The sequence below is a fragment of the Prionailurus bengalensis genome, chromosome D2 (genome assembly GCF_016509475.1).
Source record: "Prionailurus bengalensis isolate Pbe53 chromosome D2, Fcat_Pben_1.1_paternal_pri, whole genome shotgun sequence".
Taxonomy (NCBI): Eukaryota; Metazoa; Chordata; class Mammalia; order Carnivora; family Felidae; genus Prionailurus; species Prionailurus bengalensis.
In genome coordinates, this window is record NC_057351.1 from 64,220,171 (window position 1) to 64,242,207 (window position 22,037).

Consider the following 22,037-nt stretch of genomic DNA (forward strand, 5'->3'; position numbering starts at 1 on the left):
CAAAGGACCATGTTTCAGTAGGAATAGCATAAGGACAGTTTTATAGACAAGGCAGCACTGTTCGCTTGTTCAAAGCAGAAAACCCAGCTCAATTTTCTTCTTCTTTCGAACAATTTCTGAAAAGGTATTAGGGAAAACCACACCCCTGTTATTTTTATCTGGACTCCTTGCCTTACTTTTAACATTCTAATCATCAATTTAATATTTTATTTAGTATGCTATTTAAGTCCAATTAGATGCTTTCTGACCCACCATTTTTTTTCCCTTTTATATTTGTTGAGTTTTATGTAGTCCACCGATTTGCCAAAATGACACCTTTGATTGATTCCTTTTATCAATTAAGCAGGGGCTGATGGCTTTGTTTTGAAGCAGAGAGTTCCTGGCAGAAGCCCCTGATGGGTAATGGAACTGAACTGCCCTGCACATGAACTTCTTTGCTTAACAACGGGAACTTGGGAGGACTGTCAGTGACCCGCGGTTCAACACCTGGGATCCAGTGCAAGCTCAGCGTCTCAAATGCTTTCATTTGGCAAGCCATGCAGAAAAACAAGTCTGTGATACAATTATGGTGAAAACAACTTTATCCTCTATATTAGGCTACTCTTTTTTTTTTTTTTTCTGAAATTTATTGACAAATTGGTTTCCATACAACACCCAGTGCTCATGCCAAAAGGTGCCCTCCTCAATACCCATCACCCACCCTCTCCTCCCTCCCACCCCCCATCAACCCTCAGTTTGTTCTCAGTTTTTAACAGTCTCTTATGCTTTGGCTCTCTCCCATTCTAACCTCTTTTTTTTTTTTTTTTCCTTCCCCTCCCCCATGGGTTCCTGATAAGTTTCTCAGGATCCACATAAGAGTGAGACCATATGGTATCTGTCTTTCTCTGTATGGCTTATTTCACTTAGCATCACACTCTCCAGTTCCATCCACGTTGCTACAAAAGGCCATATTTCATTTTTTCTCATTGCCATGTAATATTCCATTGTGTATATAAACCACAATTTCTTTATCCATTCATCAGTTGATGGACATTTAGGCTCTTTCCATAATTTGGCTATTGTTGAGAGTGCTGCTATGAACATTGGGGTACAAGTGGCCAGGCTACTCTTTTTCCTGGACACGGAGGATCTTCCAGAATGCTCCAGGTTTATAGGAACAGATTTTTTTTTTCAACGTTTTTTTTATTTTTTATTTTTGGGACAGAGAGAGACAGAGCATGAACAGGGGAGGGGCAGAGAGAGAGGGAGACACAGAATCGGAAACAGGCTCCAGGCTCCGAGCCATCAGCCCAGAGCCCGACGCAGGGGTCGAACTCCCGGACCGCGAGATCGTGACCTGGCTGAAGTCGGACGCTTAACCGACTGCGCCACCCAGGCGCCCCATATAGGAACAGATTTTTAACACAGACTATATAAGATGTTTTTCCTCTGTGATCTCTAAAGTGTTGCAATGTATAGGTTCCTATCGTATCTTATAATTCAATTGGTAAGGTTGTTATGGGACTCTGACAGAGGATTTTTAGTAGAGGTCAATCAGAAAAGTTTGGTTATGAAACAGACACACACAGACACAGAGAGAAATGTGTACAAATATGTGTGAAATATATGTGTTTATATACATATGCATATATGTGCATATGTGTGTGTGTGTATGCATATGTGTGTGTGTGTGTGTGTATATATATATATATATATATATACATATATATATATATTTTTACATTTGTAGTAAATTATCTTAACTCAAATAGGAAAGACTTGTCAGAAGTAATTGAAGAGCTGCCTTATTTTGCAGAGTCCATCTTGTGGCCAAAAGGGAAACATTTATTTGCAAGAGAAAGACTTCCCTCTTTCAACCAGTTGAAGTGATATTTATTTCTTATTCCCGAAGATGTTTTTTCCTCAAGTGAGAGATGCAAATAACTAAACCAGAAAATAGAGTTCATCAGAACAACAAATTTCTAATTTATAATCTCCAGGAGAGTTCCTTGTGAGATAATTAACTTCCAAGATTTGTTTTGGTTTATAACATTACTTCATTGGATTTATCTGTATCATTTACAAAATTAAGCAGGCTATGCCAAAATAATCTGGTAGCAGAAAGTAAGTTTCATGTAGTTAACTTGCATCAAAGGACATGCAATAAAGAACACATATCTGTGGGAAAGAAATTATGCACAGAAACAAAACTAAATGAAATGTACATTGCACACAAGAATAATCTCAATCATAACCATGCAATTCTCTATTCAAATAAATTAGTATGAAACTGTTGACAGATTTGGACAATATTTAAAATTTTTTCATGCCGCTTGCACAATTATTTACCTTATATTTTTCATCAGATCCTAAGCTAAATACTTTTTATTTATATAATACACAGATACATAATATACCATACAATTCATATGCATGGAACACTTTATAGTGGCAGAGTTGTATATTTGTTACTATCTTTCTAACACAGCCTGCTGGTGTCTCCACGGAAAGGACCATGGATCTCACCGGACATACCTAAGTTTACCCAGTTAACAGTTGAAGAGTTGACACCTGACTTCGGTTTTGTTTGACTCCTAATCCTGGGGCATTTTCATTAAAAATGTTTTCCTCGAACCAGGTGACAAAAAGAGAGAGCAAAAGATACCTGGAAAGAGGTCTGGCTGATCAGGTGTAGGAAATTAAAACAAAACAAAACAAACCAAACTGTAGCATTTCAGTAATTATGCTGCCATCTCTTATTCATCTGTGAGGTGCACGGCTTGTGACAGCAGTCCCATGTCAGCTGACCAGTATAAGCTGCGCGGACAGGCAATTGCCAACCCTCTCCTCTGGTCTGCCACATCCTGTTCACCAGTTAATACAATTTGTAATGTTTGGAAGAGACTTCGGCTACAAAAGGAGTGGAATAAGCTGGAATCCATAGGGATTGGCATATCCATAGGGAATCCAGAGTGGCAGCAGCCTGAATGAGAAAAACAAAACCTGGCATGATACAAACTAAGTGGAATAATGTGTGGCTGCTGGGACACTGAACCTGCTGAAGCCAGTTCCATATATTTATTTTTCTCTTACTGTCCAAAGTGTGTTGTCTTAGCAAATTTCATGTATCCTTTGTGCTGTGATCCCTCTCCTGCTGCTCTCCTACACAGTCCATTTTCTATTCTCCTTCAGCTAAATAATCACGATCAAAGAAACAACATATTATTCTTGGTATCCGCCTCGTGGCGGACTACGCGTGTGATTCAAGTTTCACTTGAAGTACCAGCTAAAAACACAGTGGGGACTCGATAAAAATGCTGGGAAAGCTGCCATCGGAAGAGCATAGTGGGAGGGACCTGCTACAGAGAGAATGCCAATTCTCTTCCTTATCTTCTTCACAACATATAACATTAAGTATAGCAATCAGAATAGGCTAGGTTAGGCAGAGGGAACAGTGTTCGAATCTCAGAGTCTTCAAACAATGAAGGCATATTTCTGGCTTACATTTCCTACCCCTTGCAGGTAGGCAGTGGTGCTCATTATGGTTACATAGGGACACAGCCTGGTGGATGCTTCTATCCACAGCACTACAGGAGGGAAAAGAGCCCTCAAGGGTCTACAACTGGCATTTGAATACTTCAGCTTGGATGTGACACAAATCATTTCTGCTCCCAGCGCATTGGCCAGAATGAGTCACACGGTTCTGCCCGCAGAAGAGACTCCAAGGTACAACCCTATCATGTATCCAGAAGGCGGGGAACTAGAAATATGTTTTTTAATGTTGATTTATTTATTTTGGAGAGAGTGAGGGCGGGGCAGAGAGAGAGAGGGAAAGAGTGACCTGCAAGCAGTTTCTGCGCCGTTGACACAGAGCATGACGCCAGGCTTGATCCCACAAACCATGAGATCATGACCTGAGCTGAAATCAAGAATCAGATACTTTAACCGACTGAGCCACCCAAGTGCCCTGAGCTGGACATATTCGGTCTACAGCAGTGATGGTTACCACACAAAGAACACATTTAACATACAAACAATTTTAAATGAAACCAATAGGGGAAAACACACTCTCAGGTTGTAATGGAAGTGTCAAAGACTGAAACATGAAAAAAGAGAAATTTAAGGACAGAGAAGTTGGTAAATCTATGAAACTTATAAGCCAAAGAAATGGTACAAGGTCAAACTACAGACGCAAAATGGTCGTTGGCAGATGTATCGATGATAAAGCTACACTGGGCCAAAATATTAATGTTTATCTCTGAAGTTGGCAGGAGGAATGCAAAGCCTACTGAACATAGACAGCATTCTGGTGCCCTGTTCAGTGATACTTGCCTGTATTGACCTTGGAGCTGACCCAAGTAGATCACTCCTGATCCTGTTACATTATTAAGGTCCTTTCAAATAGCAGTTGAAAAATTATCTTTTTGGAGTCAACAAAGAAGGATCTCTTTGAGGGATCCCTCAACAAAGAGGGAGACCATTCCCACTTCACCCAGCATAATTTTTGGATTATATCATGGAGAGGGCAATGGAACCAAACACTAATTCTATCTAACACCAGCATACTCCATTCCCTTCCTTCTTAGCCCAAAAGAATCAGCTTGATTAAAGTGCCTGAGAAGTTTCCTGCGTGATATAATGAAGAAACATTGGTTATACATATTTCCTTCCCTTGTATTCCCTATCACCAGCTCTAAGTTTCTGTCTCCCTTTGCCATATTCCTTCTGGTCCAACTCTTACCTAATCAACTTTCAATTAGAGTTTCCTGCCTTAATGCTCTTCTTCGTAAACTCCAGAGTATCTCTATAATTCATCTCCCCATGTTAAAAAAATCTGGACAGGGAAGATTATGCAGGTAATAGTCTGAGATTACCAATTATATTTCATAATGAATCTTTAATTCCTTAAAATGCTGCTAGTAGACTGTTCCATTTCCAGAGACACCTTTCCTTTCTCTGGATTTTGAATTTTTTTTTTTAATTTTTTTTCAATGTTTATTTATTTTTGGGACAGAGAGAGACAGAGCATGAACGGGGGAGGGGAAGAGAGAGAGGGAGACACAGAATCGGAAACAGGCTCCAGGCTCTGAGCCATCAGCCCAGAGCCTGACGCGGGGCTCGAACTCCCGGACCGCGAGATCGTGACCTGGCTGAAGTCGGACGTTTAGCCGACTGCGCCACCCAGGCGCCCCTGAATTTTTTTTTTAACACTTATTCATTTTTGAGAGACAGAGAGAGATGGAGTGCAAATGGGGGAGGGGCAGAGAGAGAGGGAGACAAGGAATCTGAAGCAGGCTCCAGGCTCCCAGCTGTCAGCCCAGAGCCTGATGCAGGGCCCAAACCCACCAGCTGTGAGATCATGACCTGAGCTGAAGTCAGACGCTAAACAACTGAGCCACAGGTACCCCTAGATCGTGGATTCTGCATCTGTCAAAGGTATATGGTAAGAGAGACAGTTAAGGAGAAAATTCATTGTTGATGGTTGACACTTTTTTCCATAATCGTTTTGTTTCTTCTAAATGTTTTCATGCCCTTTAAGATTCTGCAAGACAACATGTAGGCTCCCTATCTCCCCAGCACAGCATCACAAACAACCTTGGCAGAACATGATGGTCTTTCCTCCTTCCAGGAGAGCCAGATACAAATCAGTTCGCTTCCAAGGACTCAGAAGCAAGGGAGTACAGGGTGGCGGGCCGGGGGAAGGTTGCTCCATACCTGAGAAGCTGAGGAAGCAGGATGTGTTATCCCTGATGAGGCCAGCTAAGGGCAAGTGAGCCTTTTCTTACTCCCTAGAGATCTGAAATAAAGACTGGTAGAACCCTCCCAGACAGAGGTCACTTGATTAACCCTGCCCACGTTATCCTGATAACAAGGTCAAGTACTTCTCACTGTGAGGAATTTTCAATTTATTTCACAGACAAGATAGCTTGATCTGAGCCAGCATCGCCGTTCCCCCGGGGAAGCTAAGGGAGGAGAGCCAAGAGCCCTTTGCTGGGGCCTCACCCTTACAATCTTCTGGGTCCATCTGGCCAGGGTCCCACTTCTTCCCCTGCTGGGAGATCTGTGCTGTATATTTACAAGAAAGCAGCTGGAGCATTAAGAGAGGGGTAAGGTCAGCCCTTCCCAAGTTCCATCTGGGATTTGAGTGTAGACTTCAGGGCGCAGTGGGGAGGGGCGGGCATTCCTTCTTGTTATTTGGATCTGCTTTGCATTCATTTTAAATTTCTGTGGAATTTATTACAAAGGGAGTCACTTGCATGTGTCTCCCTGGTGTTACTTCTCTCTCCCTATTTTTCTTTGAGGAACCATGTCCTTCCCCATCTCTGTCCAGTTGATTCTGGAGAGGCTTTCCGAACCCCCGATCCAGGCAACATATCAAACCTCTGAGTTGTCGGAGGCAGCACTCTGTCTGTCCGACTATAGGGACTTGTAAGAGATGCCTGCTTCACCCAGGCTAAGCCAGTGCAGACTCCTGTGGCGCTACTGGGTGAGAGGCAGTGCTTCCTGAATGGGGCTGACCGGCCAGCTGAGTCAAGGCTGGAGATTCCTGTGGCCACCCTTGCCTTTCTGCCCATTGGCTTCGTTCTCATATGGTAGCAAAGAGATGGGGAAAAGAGGGAAGGAGGAGCATGTTTGGTGACATTTTTGAGTGGCTCTGAATTCATCCATGTGGGCACTGTATCCTTGGACCTTCCAGTTAAATAAGCTCATAATGTCACTGTTTTTCCTTAAACTGGTTTAAACTGGTTATCTGTCAGTCGCAATCAGAAATAAAAAGAAAAAAGATCCCCAAATTCAAAACAAAACAGAACACTTCTCATTCATTTGGTGCAACAGCCTTGGTATTTTCAGGCCCATGGAGCAGAGTGGTATCTGATCCACGTCTGCAGCAGGGCCATGTGGGGGACAGCGGGCTTGAGTTCCTTGTAGAAACACAAGCTGTGTCACCTCAGGCAAGTCACTGACTTCTCTGTGTTGGGACCTCAAATTCCTTTATTTTAAAGGGACTGAGTCAGAGAGAAGCGTCCAAGCAGCCTCTTAGGGTTGAAAACTACAGGTTTCTAAGGGCAGACCATGTCACGGCATCTTGACCCAAGGCTCAGTTTTATGTGTTGATTTTGTTACTGGACTTTTTAAATCAGGATGAGGACATTCCCTAATATAAGGACACTGATTTCCCATGTGCTGGGTTTGATATTTGCTTGCTTTGAGTCCTAGATAAGCTGGATACACTTGTAGTTTCCTTAAACAGACTGACAATTGCTAGCCTGCTAGTCTGATTCCGTTCTTGATACAAATCCACTTGAAAACTCTGATGGGTCTTCCTTACTCCTGCATAGTTACTCATGTGCATGCTTTCTATCTCTGCCTGTCCTCCTTCTCTTCTTGATTTTGTGTGATTTCATTCATTTCTCTTTTTCTCACTCCCACCAGCATCTTTCTTCAATACATGCCCTTGACCAAGCCCAATAGTCTCTTTCACAAGCTTAAACTTTCCTTTTGGGGGCATCTGGGTGGTTAAGTCGGTTAAGTGCCTGACTCTTGGTTTCGGCTCAGATCATGATCTCGGGATTTTGTGAGTTCAAGCCCCACGTCGGGCTTGGCACTGGCAGTGTGGAGCCTGCTTGGGATTCTGTCTCTCCTTCTTTCTCTGCCCCTCCCCCACTCACACTGCTTCTGTCTCTCTCTCAAAAAAAAAAACCACAAAAAACAAAAAACAAAACTTCCCTTTTGCATTTCCATATATTCTCTTGTTATCATAAGATGACCACACATGTATCCATCATTTACCTACCATTTAATGAGCATTTATTATAAAGCCAAGTACTTTGCATATCATTTCTTTTTTTTAAAGTTTATTTACTTTTGAGAGAGAAAGAGAGAGCATAAGCAGGGGAGGGGCAAAGAGAGAAGGAGAGAGAGAGAGAGAATCCCAGGCAGACTCTGTGCTGCCAGCCAGCTCAGAGCCCAGACGTGGGGCTCGAACCCACCAACCAACTGTGAGATTGTGACCTGAGCCAAGACCAAGAGTCTGACGCCCAACTCACTGTGCCACCCAGGCGCCCTGCATATCAGTTCTTTAATGTTCTCTCAAATACCCTACAAAATGGGTATTACAGATTGTGTGACTTTGGGGAACTTACTTAACTTTCCTTATCCTAAATTACTTCATCTATAATTAATGAAAATAATGGGTATCAGAGCTGAAACTAGAAACGTGGTTTACATGTTTCCACTCCTATGTGTTCTAATAAAATGGCTAATTTCCCCAGAATGTGTGCCAAATGCTAAGTCACACAGCTTTCAAACAAGCCAGCTGCCTTGAGACCTCTGATTCGATGGTTCATCGGTGACAACAGGCTGCCTCAGGGACAACCACTCATCTCTCAGAATGTCTCTCTCAGACGAGAGAGAGAATAAAACAAAACAAGAACTCCAGAGAAAAGAGTCAAAACAAGATACATTCATCAACAAGCAAAAGAAGCTTCATAGAACGTACCCCTCTTCCGTCCACATTTCTCATCGAGAAAATAGGATCCTTTTAGGAAAAAAAATGAAAAGTGTGAGAAAGAGAGATGCACAGATGATGTAATAGGAAATTAGCTGGCTCTAAATCTGGACTCTCTTCCATACCTGAAAACATGAGAATCTGGATTTCATGGAGAACTGGTTAGATTTCCAGAGGAGGAACAAATGTACGTGTTTCTACCTAAAGGCTGTGGACACTGATGTACCTCCCGCCCAGCTTGTCAACAGTGCTGGCAGAAGAGGCAATCCGTTTCTTGCTCCCACCAAGTCACAAGTGCAGATGATAACTTGTGGAAAATAATGGGAAACTGAGTGCCAGGGCTGAGCGGGGTCAGAAGCAAATCTGATGGACTCCCCCCACCCCCCTACCCCGCCCCACCTGCTCTTCAATTGCAGTTCTCTAGGAAATGGACTTCAACAGGGCTCTCCAGGACAGCTTTGTTCTTCCTTACTTGTACAAGGAGGAAATTACAGAGGTGAGCCTTCTGCCAAGTGAGAAAGCAGGGTCAAAAGGAGGGTGTGTGCTGGGAGGTGGGCCTGGCTGTAATGTGGGGTTGTTGTTATAAGGCTGTTATAGGAGATTCTCTAGTCAGCCTGGCAGACTACAGATCATGGGACTAGATTATGGGCTCATTCTTTTTATTATTTATTTAATTTAATTTATTATTTTTTTTTTAAATTTACATCCAAATTAGTTAGCATATACTGCAACAATGATTTCAGGAGTAGATTCCTTGAGCCCCTTACCCGTTTAGCCCATCCCCCCTCCCACACCCCCTCAGTAATCCTCTGTTTGTTCTCCATATTTAAGAGTCTCTTCTGTTTTGTCCCCCTCCCTGTTTTTGTATTATTTTTGTTTCCTTTCGATTATGGGCTCATTCTAAGCAAACTGAAAAACTCCACGTGCTCGAGGGGACAAAGCCAGTATTTATTCAGAGCCTGGGAAGAATCCTATTTTTAATCTTTCTGCCAGAAAGAACTGAGAAACCAGAATCGTGCAGTCTCTAATGAGGTAACCAGCTCCAGACTGATCATTTTATCTCAACAGATGATGAAGAAGGGGAGCAGGGGGAAGGGGAAGGAGAGGGAGAATAGGAAGAAGAAGAGGAAGTAGAGAAAGAACAACAGCATAATAATAATAATAATCCTCACAACACAGATTAAAGAATCTTTTGAAGTTAAAAGGAAGAGAGGGAGAGGCCAAAGATCAAAGGGGGCAGGAAAGAGAAACACTCACACACACACACACACACACACACACACACACACACACCAGTCTAATACTGCAGGAGATGGTGGACATGAGGAAAAAAATGGACCCCACGAACCACTAGAGATTATCTGGAGCTAATATTACTTCATTTATTACAAACACAAATCAGGTTAACTTCACATAGTGGGGATAAAGATGATTGATGATTTGTATACAAGTCATACCTTTTAAAAAAGACATCATGGGGGCACCCGGGTGGCTCAGTCGGTTCAGTGTCCGACTTTGGCTCAGGTCATGATCTCACAGTCCGTGGGTTCGAGCCCCGTATCGGGCTCTGTGCTGCCAGCCCAGAGCCTGGAGCCTGCTTCTGAATCTGTGTCTCTCTCTCTCTTTCTGCCCCTCCCCCACTCACATTCTGTCTCTCTCTCTCTCTCAAAAACGTAAATAAACATTTAAAAAAATTTTTAAAAATTAAAAAATAAAGACATCATGTGTGTCACGCCATTTGATTCTTGAGACGCTCTCGTGATAAAAGTAAGAAACAAAAGGAGTAAATGGGTTCAACCTCCATGCATTATTCAGCCACTTCCTTTTTCCCCCACTTAGTATCTTGGACAATTTGTCACACAGATTTATCTAATTCATTGTAAATACCGTGTTCTCTAGTGTGGAGATATGTTCCCAATGGTTTAGCCTACAGACTGCCTACAGTCACCACTCCTGTGTGAGTTTTGTGGTGTTGCTGTAGTTAGGATCACCAGATCACGGATGAGACACAGAGGACCACGATGCTGAAGACTCCACAAGCAGCCAGTGTGCTCCCTCTCAGGTCCAGCGCCCTGAGAGCTGCTGTGCTGGTGATCGGTACCAGCAGGGGTGTGGCTCAGACTGCTGCAGAACCTGAATGTCACCTGGGGGACTCACCTGCTCCAGGTCTTCCGCTGACCTTTTGCTTTCTCCAGTTGGATCCTGATAGGGCAAGACAAAGAGCTCAGCTGCGGTGGGCAAGCCAGGGAGCACTGCCACCAAGATGTGCTCACCTGGGACCCCTGTGGCCTGAGGGAGAGACGGAAGCTCCGATAAGTCCCATAGGAAAAGGTGGTGAGAAGCATGGAAAAGCACGGAGTACTCTGAGAGGATGGGGGGTGCAGGCAGGCAAGAAGGACGTGAGCTTTCTGGAAAGGACCTGACATGGTGCAAGGCTGCTGAAGACTGTGCCAATGACACTCCCAGGGGCGAAGTTAGAGATCTGTCCCCAAGGGATGTGGGTGCTGCATCTCTATTTCTGCCACAGGACACGTGGCAGGTAGAATAAGGTTAAACAGTGGCCCAAGGCCACCCAGGCAGTGTGTGGTGATGCTGAGTTTGGAACTGTGGTCTAACCACGAAGTCCGTGTTCTCAAGCATGGCTGTATTGCCTCCCTTCGCCTGACGCTTACATGCAGGAGCCCCTATCCCAGCTAACGTCCTCTTTTAGGGCCTTCCTCGATTTGAAACTCAGACATTATATCTGAATCATCCTCATTATATGCAAAAATGTTGATTGAATGACGTTTGCGTAAAGATTTCACTGTGAAGTGTCAAGAGAAAAATCCCATTTGATGAGATAAAGGGAACCGGTTTTTAGATAATATTCTGTTACATAGTAAATTGGAAGAAAAATGCCAAAAAAAGTTGACCCCAAGTTGTATCTCTTACAGGGTTTATTAGAGTCCAATTGATAGTACGGTACCTTAGGGCTTAAGGAATTAGCCAAGTGTAACTACCCATCTCAAAGACAGGGTGGGATGCTAGGAACCAGGGGCTGGGTCAGCTGCCTCCTGAGATTGGGTAGCCAAGGAGTCTTTGAAATTGGAAGGGATTGGCCCCTCCACCCTACAACACCCTGTCCTGAGAGATGTTGAGTCAACATGTTTATTCTGTATTTAGCTGATTATGCTATGCGGCAGCCTGGAAATATTGATGAGCAGGAATTTCTAGCCTTCTGGACAGCTGGTGGAAAGGTAGACGCCCAGGGGATGTGATCCCTAGACTATAAATGTGAAGACAAAGCAGCCTGGAAGACTGGTCACTGCCGGGCTAATGCCTAGTTGATAAATCACCTGGGGGAGTCGGGCAGCTACCTGGGAGGCCTATAGGGATATGGATCCCCAGAATGCTACAGATGGAAGGAAGGTATCTGTGGACTCATTGAGGGGTGTGAGTCATCTCTCTTGGACAGCGGAGAAGAGAAACCAGTTGTCACCCCAGGGACAAACAGCTCCAAGGGCAGAAGGATCCATTCCAGGGGGCCTGTAGTCTAGTCATTGCACCCCTTGGTGGCCATGATATTTAGCCACCACCAAGGTCTCGGACACTGAGTCATGAAGACAAAGGTGAGGTGGCATTTACACAGAGGCACATGAAGGTAGTCCTTCTCCACCCCACTGTTCCATGTATTCCTGTTTCTCCATGTAATAAAGCAAAGGATGGCCATCGAATGGAGTGGTTGGGATCCCACGAGGGTGGTCTGATTCGAGTCTGATTTTTAACAGTTTGGCCTTGGGCAGGATACCTAAGGTCTCTATTTCAGTTTCCTCAGCTGTAAAATGGGAATTATCAGAGTACCTACATCAGAAGCTAGTTCTTTTGTGATTAAATGTGCTAAGAAAGGAAAAGCACTGAGAAGAGTTTTTGGAATACTGTTAAGTTCTACATAAATATCAACACAGACAATGGCATGAATGAGGACAAGGCCGGCCCTTTGTCAAAAGGCTGGACATGAGATCTGTTTTCTGAGCAGGGGTTATCTGAATGCCTTTAGCCCATCAGCTTCTTTATGTCACAAGGCATGATGTTCCTGGGTCCAGGAAACAATGGCTAAAACACCCTCAACTGATTTTCCTTTTCAGACTAAGAAGATACCCTGGGGAAAGACAGCTCATCTCTGATTTTCTGGGTTTGTGCAATAAATCCAAGCAGCTCCATGAGATGATATCCCCATTCCTCTGCTTACTCACGAAAATGGCGTATGCAGGGGAAGATGTGCCTAAAGAGACTGTTTTCCCAAATTATCAGTGATACTCAGACGGGGATAAACCACACCATCTTGGTATTCTCCCAGAAAATTTAGGGGGTTGTGTTTCATGTGTACAAACCCAGACACTGGACTCAGACCCTTCACTTCAATGCAGGAGCTTCATCACTTATTAGCTGTGAGACCTAAACAAGTTATTTAAAGTCTCTGAAACTCAGCTGTTTTGACGGCAAAATGAGGACAATAATACCCTCCCATTGGGGTGGTTGCAGGGAAGAAATGCCTTTAAAAGAACTGAGACACAGAGAGACGGCTGACCATCACGTGCCGAGGGCTCACTGCCTGTGGGGCTGGAGGCCAGGGTTGCTCTCACTAATCGTATTCATGCTGTGTCCCTTCAGTGTTGAGCAGGTGGCTGATCTTACACTTACTAATGACCTGATCATGAACCCTGCCGTATGAATATGATGGTCATAAATTTCCATGTTTCTCTTCTCTAAGCAGAAGAAAAGTTTCACAAGGCGGAAGGACCATGTGTTTGCTCCCAGTCTCATCCCCCTAACTCAAGCGACTGTGCTGTGTCTGCCTGCATGGGGATCCACTACGCAGAAAGCAGGTGTTTAGCCAGACCTCCCACGGGCTCTAGCTCGTGCCCTGTCAGCTCTCTGCACAAGAGGCACTCACCATGCAGCTCTTGGAAGACAGAGAGAAAAACGTGTCGGGACAAGAGAAGGAATTGTCTGCACTCACTTCCACCAGGGACTTTTTGATGACTCGGCTGATGTCCCTCCTCCACTCGGGGATATCAGGATTGTAGTCGTCCAGGTTCGGAGAGAAGGACAGGCGAAGGGACCGGAATTCCTCTGGGGATACAACAGTAGGGTGATCACCGTAAGTCCATGAGTTTTCTCAAAAGTGTGCTGTACTTTATGTTTTATGCAAAGCCTTCGTAATGTGTCTTTTTCCTCCACACTTGCCAGAGAGCCTTCTGGAAGGAAAATCTGCTATTCCCGTTCTAAGCCTGCTACCTCTCCCAGCTTGTGTTTTCTAAACCAAAGCCCTAGGTCTGGCCCATGCCTTGCTCTGCAGCCTTTGCCCACGGTTCCTAGTTCTGGACTGTGCATTCCCAGACACAATAGGCCCGGCATACCCTGAATGCATGGCAGGTTTCTGACCCTGAGCTTCTGCACTTACTGTCTGTCCCTTCCAAGGAGCACCCCATCCTTTCTATTGTCCACACACACAGTATTCAAGCTCTAGTTCGAGCACTTACTGATTGAATCCTTTCCCCACCATGTTTCATTGTCTTTTTTAAGGGCACTACTGTGAGTAGCACCTATCCCCATTATCATTATATGATTGTATTATTATTATTATTATTATTATTATTTGATTACATGATTATAATTATTATTATTGTCATTCTGTTGCTATGTTTTGTGTGTATGGAACTGTCATTTGATGGAATTTTAAGCTCCTTAACCCAAATAATTTGTTCACTCTCTCTGTAGCTCCTGAGTTCATCGTGATCCTCAAGATAGGATGGGATGACAAAAGCAAGGGTCTGATGGGGAGAATACGGGAAGCCAGAGGAACTCGGAGAACCACGGCACCAAGACAGACGCATATGTGACATTTATGGAAGAGAGGGAGCAAGGCTTGCTGACCACCCTGCAGTGTGAAGAAGGTTCAGCAGGACCGTCAGGGAGTCTCCGAAGGCACATCAGTGATGAAGGAGTACCCTGCACCCTGGGAATGGGTCTGCTTTAATATCCCTGTCACACTCTGTCATTAGTTGGGATTGGCACATGGGAGGCGTGGCCTTGGCCCAAGCACGGTGACGGGTTTGAGAGCCCAGCCCTGGATAACTTAGCTGAGTACAAGTCAGGTCATGTCGCTGCCCTAAAACCTGCTAGTGGCCCCACATGGTGTTTAGAATAAAAATTCAGCTTTAAAAAAATTTTTTTTTAATGTTTATTTATTTTTGAGAGACAGACAGAAACAGAACACGAGCAGGGGAGGGGCAGACACAGAGAGGGAGACACAGAATCCAAAGCAGACTCCAGGCTCTGAGCTGTCAGCACAGAGCCCCATGTGAGTCTCGAACCCACAAACCGTGAGATCATGACCAGAGCCAAAGGTGGTATGTAACCGACGGAGCCACCCAGGTGCCCCTAAAAATTCAGCTTCTTAACCATGTCCTTCAAAGCCCCACATAACCCAGTACAGGCTTTCTCTCCTGCCTCACGTCCACAGGCTTCCCTGTGCTCCAGGACCCTGTCTTCCCCCTGCTTCTGCATGTTGTCATGCTCCTTCCCATATTAGCACTCTTCCACTTCCCCAGAGACAGCACAGGTGGCTCCTTCTCATCATGCAGTCTCTCCTGGGAGAAGCCTTTGCCACTCGCAACCTTAGTTATCCTCTCTTCCGCAGGCTCAGACATCTTTCATCATATGACCCTATTTGTCATCTTCAGACTTCTGGCCACTTAAAGTATTTTGTTTTTACTGTCTGTCTCCCATACTGAAATACTAGGTCAATGAGGATGGAAACTCTGGGTTCCTGGCCCTGTGGGATGGTGCCCGGCATATGGTAGGTTTTTCTAGTCATTTAATTAATAAATTTTTATTGAATGAATGAATGCGTAAACTTCTCTAGAGGTTCTCTGTAATCTGTGCATGTGCTCCATTCCTTTCTTGTTTTAAGCATGTCCTTACGTTTCAGTAGTGGCTCAGTGACATCAGCAATGCCAATTACACATTTGGAAAACATAAGAGCCCACTTCTGCATTTCCTAACAATGCTAAAGACTTATTAGGCACAGGCTTTGAAGATTCTTAAATTATAAGGTGTGTATTTCGGTGGTTAGCCCGTTCCAAAGTCCTATTTTTCAAAGCTTGTCCATTTTATGAGACACTGGTCACCTATATGAATATCACCACTTCAGTTCTGGTGGAGAATAACAAAATGCATCTTAATTAGCAGCATGGAAAATGGAAGCCCCAAGGAATCACTCACTGAACCCTAACTTTTCACTTTAAAGATGTAAGGTAGGGGCGCCTGGGTGGCTTGGTCGGTTAAGCGGCCGACTTCGGCTCAGGTCATGATCTCGCGGTCCGTGAGTCTGAGCCCCACGTTGGGCTCTGTGCTGACAGCTCAGAGCCTGTAGCCTGTTTCAGATTCTGTGTCTCTCTCTCTCTGACCCTTCCCTGTTCATGCTCTGTCTCTCTCTGTCTCAAAAATAAATAAACGTTAAAAAAAATTAAAAAAAAAAGATGTAAGTTGATTTTTTTTTCATTTTCCCTGAACCTCTTACCAAACCATAGAAACCAAATCTGTAAGGGAAGGTGTTTATCTTAATAAAAAGACACAAACAGAAAAATGATACAGCTCTCTCTGTAATAACTTAGCGGGCCCACTAGCAGGGGACAGGAGTTGCACACTTTAGTTTACTCAACAAGCAGGGGGTGCATGTGGGAGCAGTGGAAAGCATAAGTAGCCGAAATACATACATACATACATACATACATACATACATACATACAGTTAAGCCTTGAACAATGTGTGGGTTAGGATGCCCTCCCTCACCCTGGTACACGAAAATCGACATTTAACTTTTGACTCCCCAGAAGCTTAACTATTCATTTAAAAAAAATGTTCTGTTTTGTTTTGCTTTGCTTTTGAGAGAGAGAGACAGAGTATGAGCAGGGAAGGGGCAGAAATTGAGGGAGACACAGAATCTGAAGCAGGCTCCAGGCTCTGAGCCGTCAGCACAGAGCCTGATGTAGGGCTCGAACTCACGAACCACAAGATCATGACCTGAGATAAAGTCGGATGCTTAAGGGACTGAGCCACCCAGGCGCCCCAAAGTTAACTATTAATAGTGTATTGTTGACCAGGAGACTTACTGATAACAGAAATAGTCGATGACCACATATTTTGTATGTTATGTTTCATATACAGTATTCTTACAATAAAGTAAGCTGGAGAAAAGAAAATGTTATTAAGAAAATCATAAGGAAGAGAAAATACATTATAGTCCTGTACTGTATTTATCAGAAAAATCTGTATATAAGTGGACCTGTGCAAACCCGTGTTGTTCACAGGCCACCTGTGGGGTGTGTGTGTGTGTGTGTGCGTGTGTGCACATGTGTTTGCAGCATATTTACATTTTTTTTTTTAAAGCAAACCTGTGCCCTGAAGCAAATTAAGGAAAACAATGCAAATTAGATTTTCTTTCCTACAGTCTGTTTTGTGGCTTTGGGTGGACAATCTTTTCCTGGTCCATTTCCCAAATATAATGCTTCCTTCAGTCTGACCATGATGGCTCTAATGTTCCCCTCAGCTTGACTAAATTTAGGCAAATTTCTTCCTGACCACAGCCACTGACCTCCCTTTTCCTAGAGCATTTACTACTTTCAAAAACTTGCAATTGTAGATTCTTCCTCTGCTCTTTTGAGATGCACATCTTCCCCAACCCAGGAATGTCTTTCTTAAGGACCTGGGAACCATATCTTTGAAATGCAACCATCAAGAAAGATAGAAAAATAGTATGGGGTTCCTCAAAAAATTAAAAATAGAATGACCAGATGATTTAGGAATTCTACTTCTGTGTATTTACCTGAAGGAAACAAAAACACTAACTGGAAACGATATCTGCACCCCTATATTCACCACAGCATTATTTACAATAGCCAAGATATGGAGATAACCTACTCTCCATAGAAAGATGAACGGATACAGAAAGTGTGGAATGTATATGTGGAATGTAGAAAAAACAAAAACAAAACAAAATCTCAGATACAGAGGACAGATTTATAGTTGCCAGAGGCAGGAGTGGGAAGGTGGGCAAAATGGGTGAGGGTAAAGAGGTACAGCTTCTAAGTATAAAATAAATAAGTCACGGGGATATAATATAGGGCATGGTAACTATAATTATTAATGCTGCATTGAATGTTGAAAATTGCTAAAACAGTTAAAGTTAAAAGTTGTCATCATGAGGGAAAAAAGAATTGTAACTACATACACTGCTAGAGGTTCACTAGACTTGTGGGGATTAATTCACAATATATACAAATAATCATTATGTTGTATACCTGAGACTGATAAAATGTTATAGGTCAATTGTATCTCAATACAAAAATAAGATTGACATACTCTTGCCATGTGTACCAGGAAAGGAAGGAAGGAAGAAAGGAAGGAAGGAAGGAAGGAAGGAAGGAAGGAAGGAAGGCAGGCAGGCACAATGGACCTCTGTCCATGACACAGAAGGAGCCTACCTTTCATGAGCACCATTTAGCAAACACAGTCAGCCTAATGACAGTGATAATCCCTCACCTCTGAATTCCTCCACTAGTTCATCCCCGGGTTTAAAAATATTCCTGACTTTTATTTTAGGTGAGTTCAATCTTGCCTGTTTAACTCTGTGTGATATAATGTATCTTTAATAGATCACACACTTCATTAAGATTTTCTAGTAATACAGGGGCGCTTGGGTGGCTCAGTTGGTTGGGCACCTGACTTCGGCTCAGGTCATGATCTCACTGCTTGTGAGTTTGATCCCTGTGTTGGGCTCTGTGCTGACAGCTCAGAGCCTGGAGCTTGTTTCAAGATTCTGTCTTCATCTCTCTGCCCTCCTCTGCTCATGCTCTCTCTTTCTCTCAAATATAAAATAAAACATAAAACAATTTAAAAAAAGATTTTCTAGTAATATGCCTGAAACTCTGACACTTCATCTAACTTAAGATAAATGAAGGATGCTTGCTCAGAAATTTGCTTAGAGGAGGGAAGACCACTTCCTTGCTCAAGCTTTTAATAAAGAGACGATTTTAGTGAAGGTAGCTCATTTGATGGAGAGCGATCCACTCTTGGATGACACCTTTAAAGACATTTTAGTGAGAAGGATAACTAAGCCGGGCAAGTGGGTGGAAAGTGGTTAGAAACATTCCCTCTGGATTCAGATTCCTAGGCTCTATCTGTTTATTATACTTAGCTCATATTTCTACATTTGAAAAATAGGAGTAAATATAGCCTATTGTTCATAAGTCTGCTCAGAGAATTCAATAAAACATCATATGTATCAGGTGCTTTGAACAGATGTTGGTAAGGGCTTTGTCAATGTTAATTTTTACCACTACCATCACCATTATTATTATTACTGGAGCTGTCACTGAATAGCAGAATGACTCAAAGCCAGTAATTTCCCATTTGTGGGCTATGATTTCCTCTCTGTGAAATGATGGCATGAGCCAGGTCAGGCCAAAGACCTTCTAGGTTTAATGTTGTCTCTGTGGTTCTGACGAGGTTGCTGATAGGCTTAACCAAGAGAACATCTGTTGGGAGTCATGGGTCAGTGCCCATTAGTGTCACCTATGACATCCAGGAAGGAAAGAGAGGAAAGGGAGTCTCAGATGGAAAAGACATGAAAGCTATTTAGTGGGGGTAATTTCAGAGCATGGGCCCTGGGTCTAGATGGGCAGGGTTAGAAGCCCAGATCCACAACATACTAGCTGGGGCAAGTTATCTGTCCCGCTGAAGTAATGAGAGTATTAACATCACCTACTATATGCTAGGTCGTCGTGAGGATTCAGTGCATTCACTGAGCATAGAAAAGAGATGAAGAAGGAAAGAGAGGCAAAGGCACTTTCCATTTTGGCCACCTGGCTAAGAGGTTGCCTCACTGATGGGACCTTGTTAGGAAAACCACAGCCCTGGTTTGCTCTCACTTACTGTTTGGGCTTAATCAAGCTACTTTCAGGGGCCTGTGGGGGTGGGGGGAGGGGAGGGGAGGAGGGAGGACACATTATGACTCTTAACACCCAGCCATGCGAGGAATAATGTCCTCAGACTTGTTCAAAAATGCTTATAAATTGCTTTTTGAATTTGAAGGTCAAGTTCGCAAGATGAGAAATGAAAGCAGTACCTGCATCAGAGCCAATTAATTCTGGGACTGGGGCAATTGATAATATTTGGACCACTAGCTAGTTTCTCTTTGTCTCTCTCTTTCTGTCTCATTCCTGGTCTCACCCTCCCTCCCTTCATCCCTGTCTTTTGTTCTCTCTCTCTCTCTCTCTCTGCACAGCATTTACCTTTCCTATCTACTTTTAAATTTTAATTTTTCATGATGCATATATACCACTTTCATATTAACAATAATTTTCACATTTTTATCATCCACCTATAACACTCAGTGCATACCTATCTATCTTTTGGTGCAGAAAAAAAAATTACCAAAATGAGATCGATATGTATAAACTGTCTTTAATCCCCCATTTGAAGTCAGTGATCCTATCTTTCCATTTCAGTATATTTTCATTCTGTGCAATACTCTGACTACATTCAACTTCCCCAACTGATTAGCAGACTGTTCTGTATCATTGCTTGTTCAACCAATATCCAATCTATGATGATACATGACATCTGCATGATATTGCTTTTAATTTAATCAGAGTACTTTTTTTAATGATATGTATTTCTGGAAGAGATCTTCAGAATATTTACATATTGGTAGATTCTTCTTAATAATCAAGACTCTTAAAGTTAAACTTTAAATTGTTTGAAATTTATTTATTGTGTGTGTGTGGGTGAGAGAGAGAGAGAGAGAGAGAGCGAGCGAGCATGAGTAGGATAGGGACAGAGAGAGAGGGAGAGAGAGGATCCCAAGCAGGCTCCACATTCAGCACAGAGCCTGATGTGGGACTCAAACTCATGAACTGTGAGATCATGACCTGAGCTGAAATCAGCTGTCAGATGCTTAACTGGCAGAGCCACCCAGGTGCCCCTTAAAGTTGAACAAAAGCCTAAATATTATCTATTTTCTTTTATAATGGGGGTTTTAGTTATTCAAACACCACCAGAATACCAAATGGAATGGATCAGCTTTGTACATAATGAAACTCATTCCACCCCACCCAGGTGAATGGGTGTAGAGTTGCCCTTTGTGCCCCAGAGCCACTTTCAGGAAACAGTCCAACAAGCGCCCCCAGGGTCTTGTGACAGCAACTATGCCGGGGAACCACTTCTCCCAAAAGGAGGAGATCAGACTTGACTCAGCTCTTTCTCTACCACTACGCTCTTTTCCCTGGTTAGAGGTCATGAGCCAGGGTGGCCAGTGGGACGAAAGCACCAGGCTAGTTCATCTGAGCTTGGGCCCAGCGACGGGTTAGTGTAGACAGGGCACTCACCATACACCGCGATGCTCTTTGTGTCTTGCAGGATGGCATTCCCAGCAGAGACCTGGACTGTGATGGTGTTCATCCCTTCAGAAGTAAACTTGAATGATATGCTTCCCTCCAAGGTGATCAGAGGCTAAAATGGGTGAAGGCCCAGAGTCAGGGGACACTTGCTCAATTACAGATGAGACAGCCACTAGCTCTGATCCACCAACAAGCCACTTAAGTCAGCATAGGCTCTTCCTGGTGTGGCCCTGGGTGACCGGCTCCATGTATGCCTCCCCATCATCTCAAGTCCAGGCTAGAAAGGAGCTACAAGAACCACGACCCTAAGTAACTCTGCCCATTCCTTGTGAATATGACACCTCTCTTCCAGTATCTTTACACAGCAGTCTGGGGACACTGGTAGGTCTTGCTGTTTGGTGGGATATAGCTCTCTATCTGTAACCTGCTCAGAGCAGGCAGATCCCTTAATACAAAGAAATACTCAAATCAGACCAAAACAGGCAGTTCATATTAATCCAGATTTAAGCAGTAGTCATTGAAAATCTGTAAGCTTCCAGTTGTTCATCTCCAGGGTGTACCATTTATAGAAAATTACAATGGAACACAGTGACCGTGGACACCAAAACTGTACTATTTAGACTGGAGTGGCCTTGTGTGGCTTGGTTCCTCTGAGAAGCCCTATCAGCAGTTTTTGGAAGTAGCTGCTATGGAAACAAGTACTAATTGGATAGTGGTTTGAGGACTGAAAAAAAGAAAAAGAGAAAAAAAAAAAGGATTTGGAGTAGTGCCTGTAATACAATCGGATGCTGGGGTCCTGGAAGAAAAGATTATTAGCTTACTGACCTCCCTCAACTCACTCCTCACAAACATTTTTCTTTCCTGTCTTTTCTTAATTAATGTTAAAATCTAAATTCATGTTCCTCCCTGTATGGCAGAGGGAAGACCAAAGCCCGGCATAAGAAGTCTACTCGACACAATCTGTGGAGAATTTGTTTTTTGCTGAAAGGTTTAAAAAAAAAAAAAAAAAGGAGACACGGAAGAAAGTTGTTTAGTATGTTCACCTTCTAGCACTAGCTTTCAGGCAAATAACTTAGATTTCTCCCCTGCCACTGTGGGTAGTGGGC

General features: G+C 43.4%; 1 protein-coding gene across 5 annotated transcripts in view; it reads right to left on the minus strand.

Moving 5' to 3' along the window:
• SORCS1 (sortilin related VPS10 domain containing receptor 1) overlaps positions 1 to 22,037 on the minus strand; it is a 518,222-nt gene that overhangs the window by 22,067 nt on the left and 474,118 nt on the right. For all 5 annotated transcript variants that reach the window (XM_043597466.1, XM_043597465.1, XM_043597464.1 and 2 more), the window contains exons 21-23: positions 20,920 to 21,043; positions 13,488 to 13,600; positions 10,646 to 10,777 (exon numbers count right to left, since the gene is read on the minus strand). In XM_043597466.1, the coding sequence (XP_043453401.1) occupies positions 10,646 to 10,777; positions 13,488 to 13,600; positions 20,920 to 21,043 (369 nt within the window). The remainder of the gene's footprint in view (positions 1 to 10,645; positions 10,778 to 13,487; positions 13,601 to 20,919; positions 21,044 to 22,037) is intronic.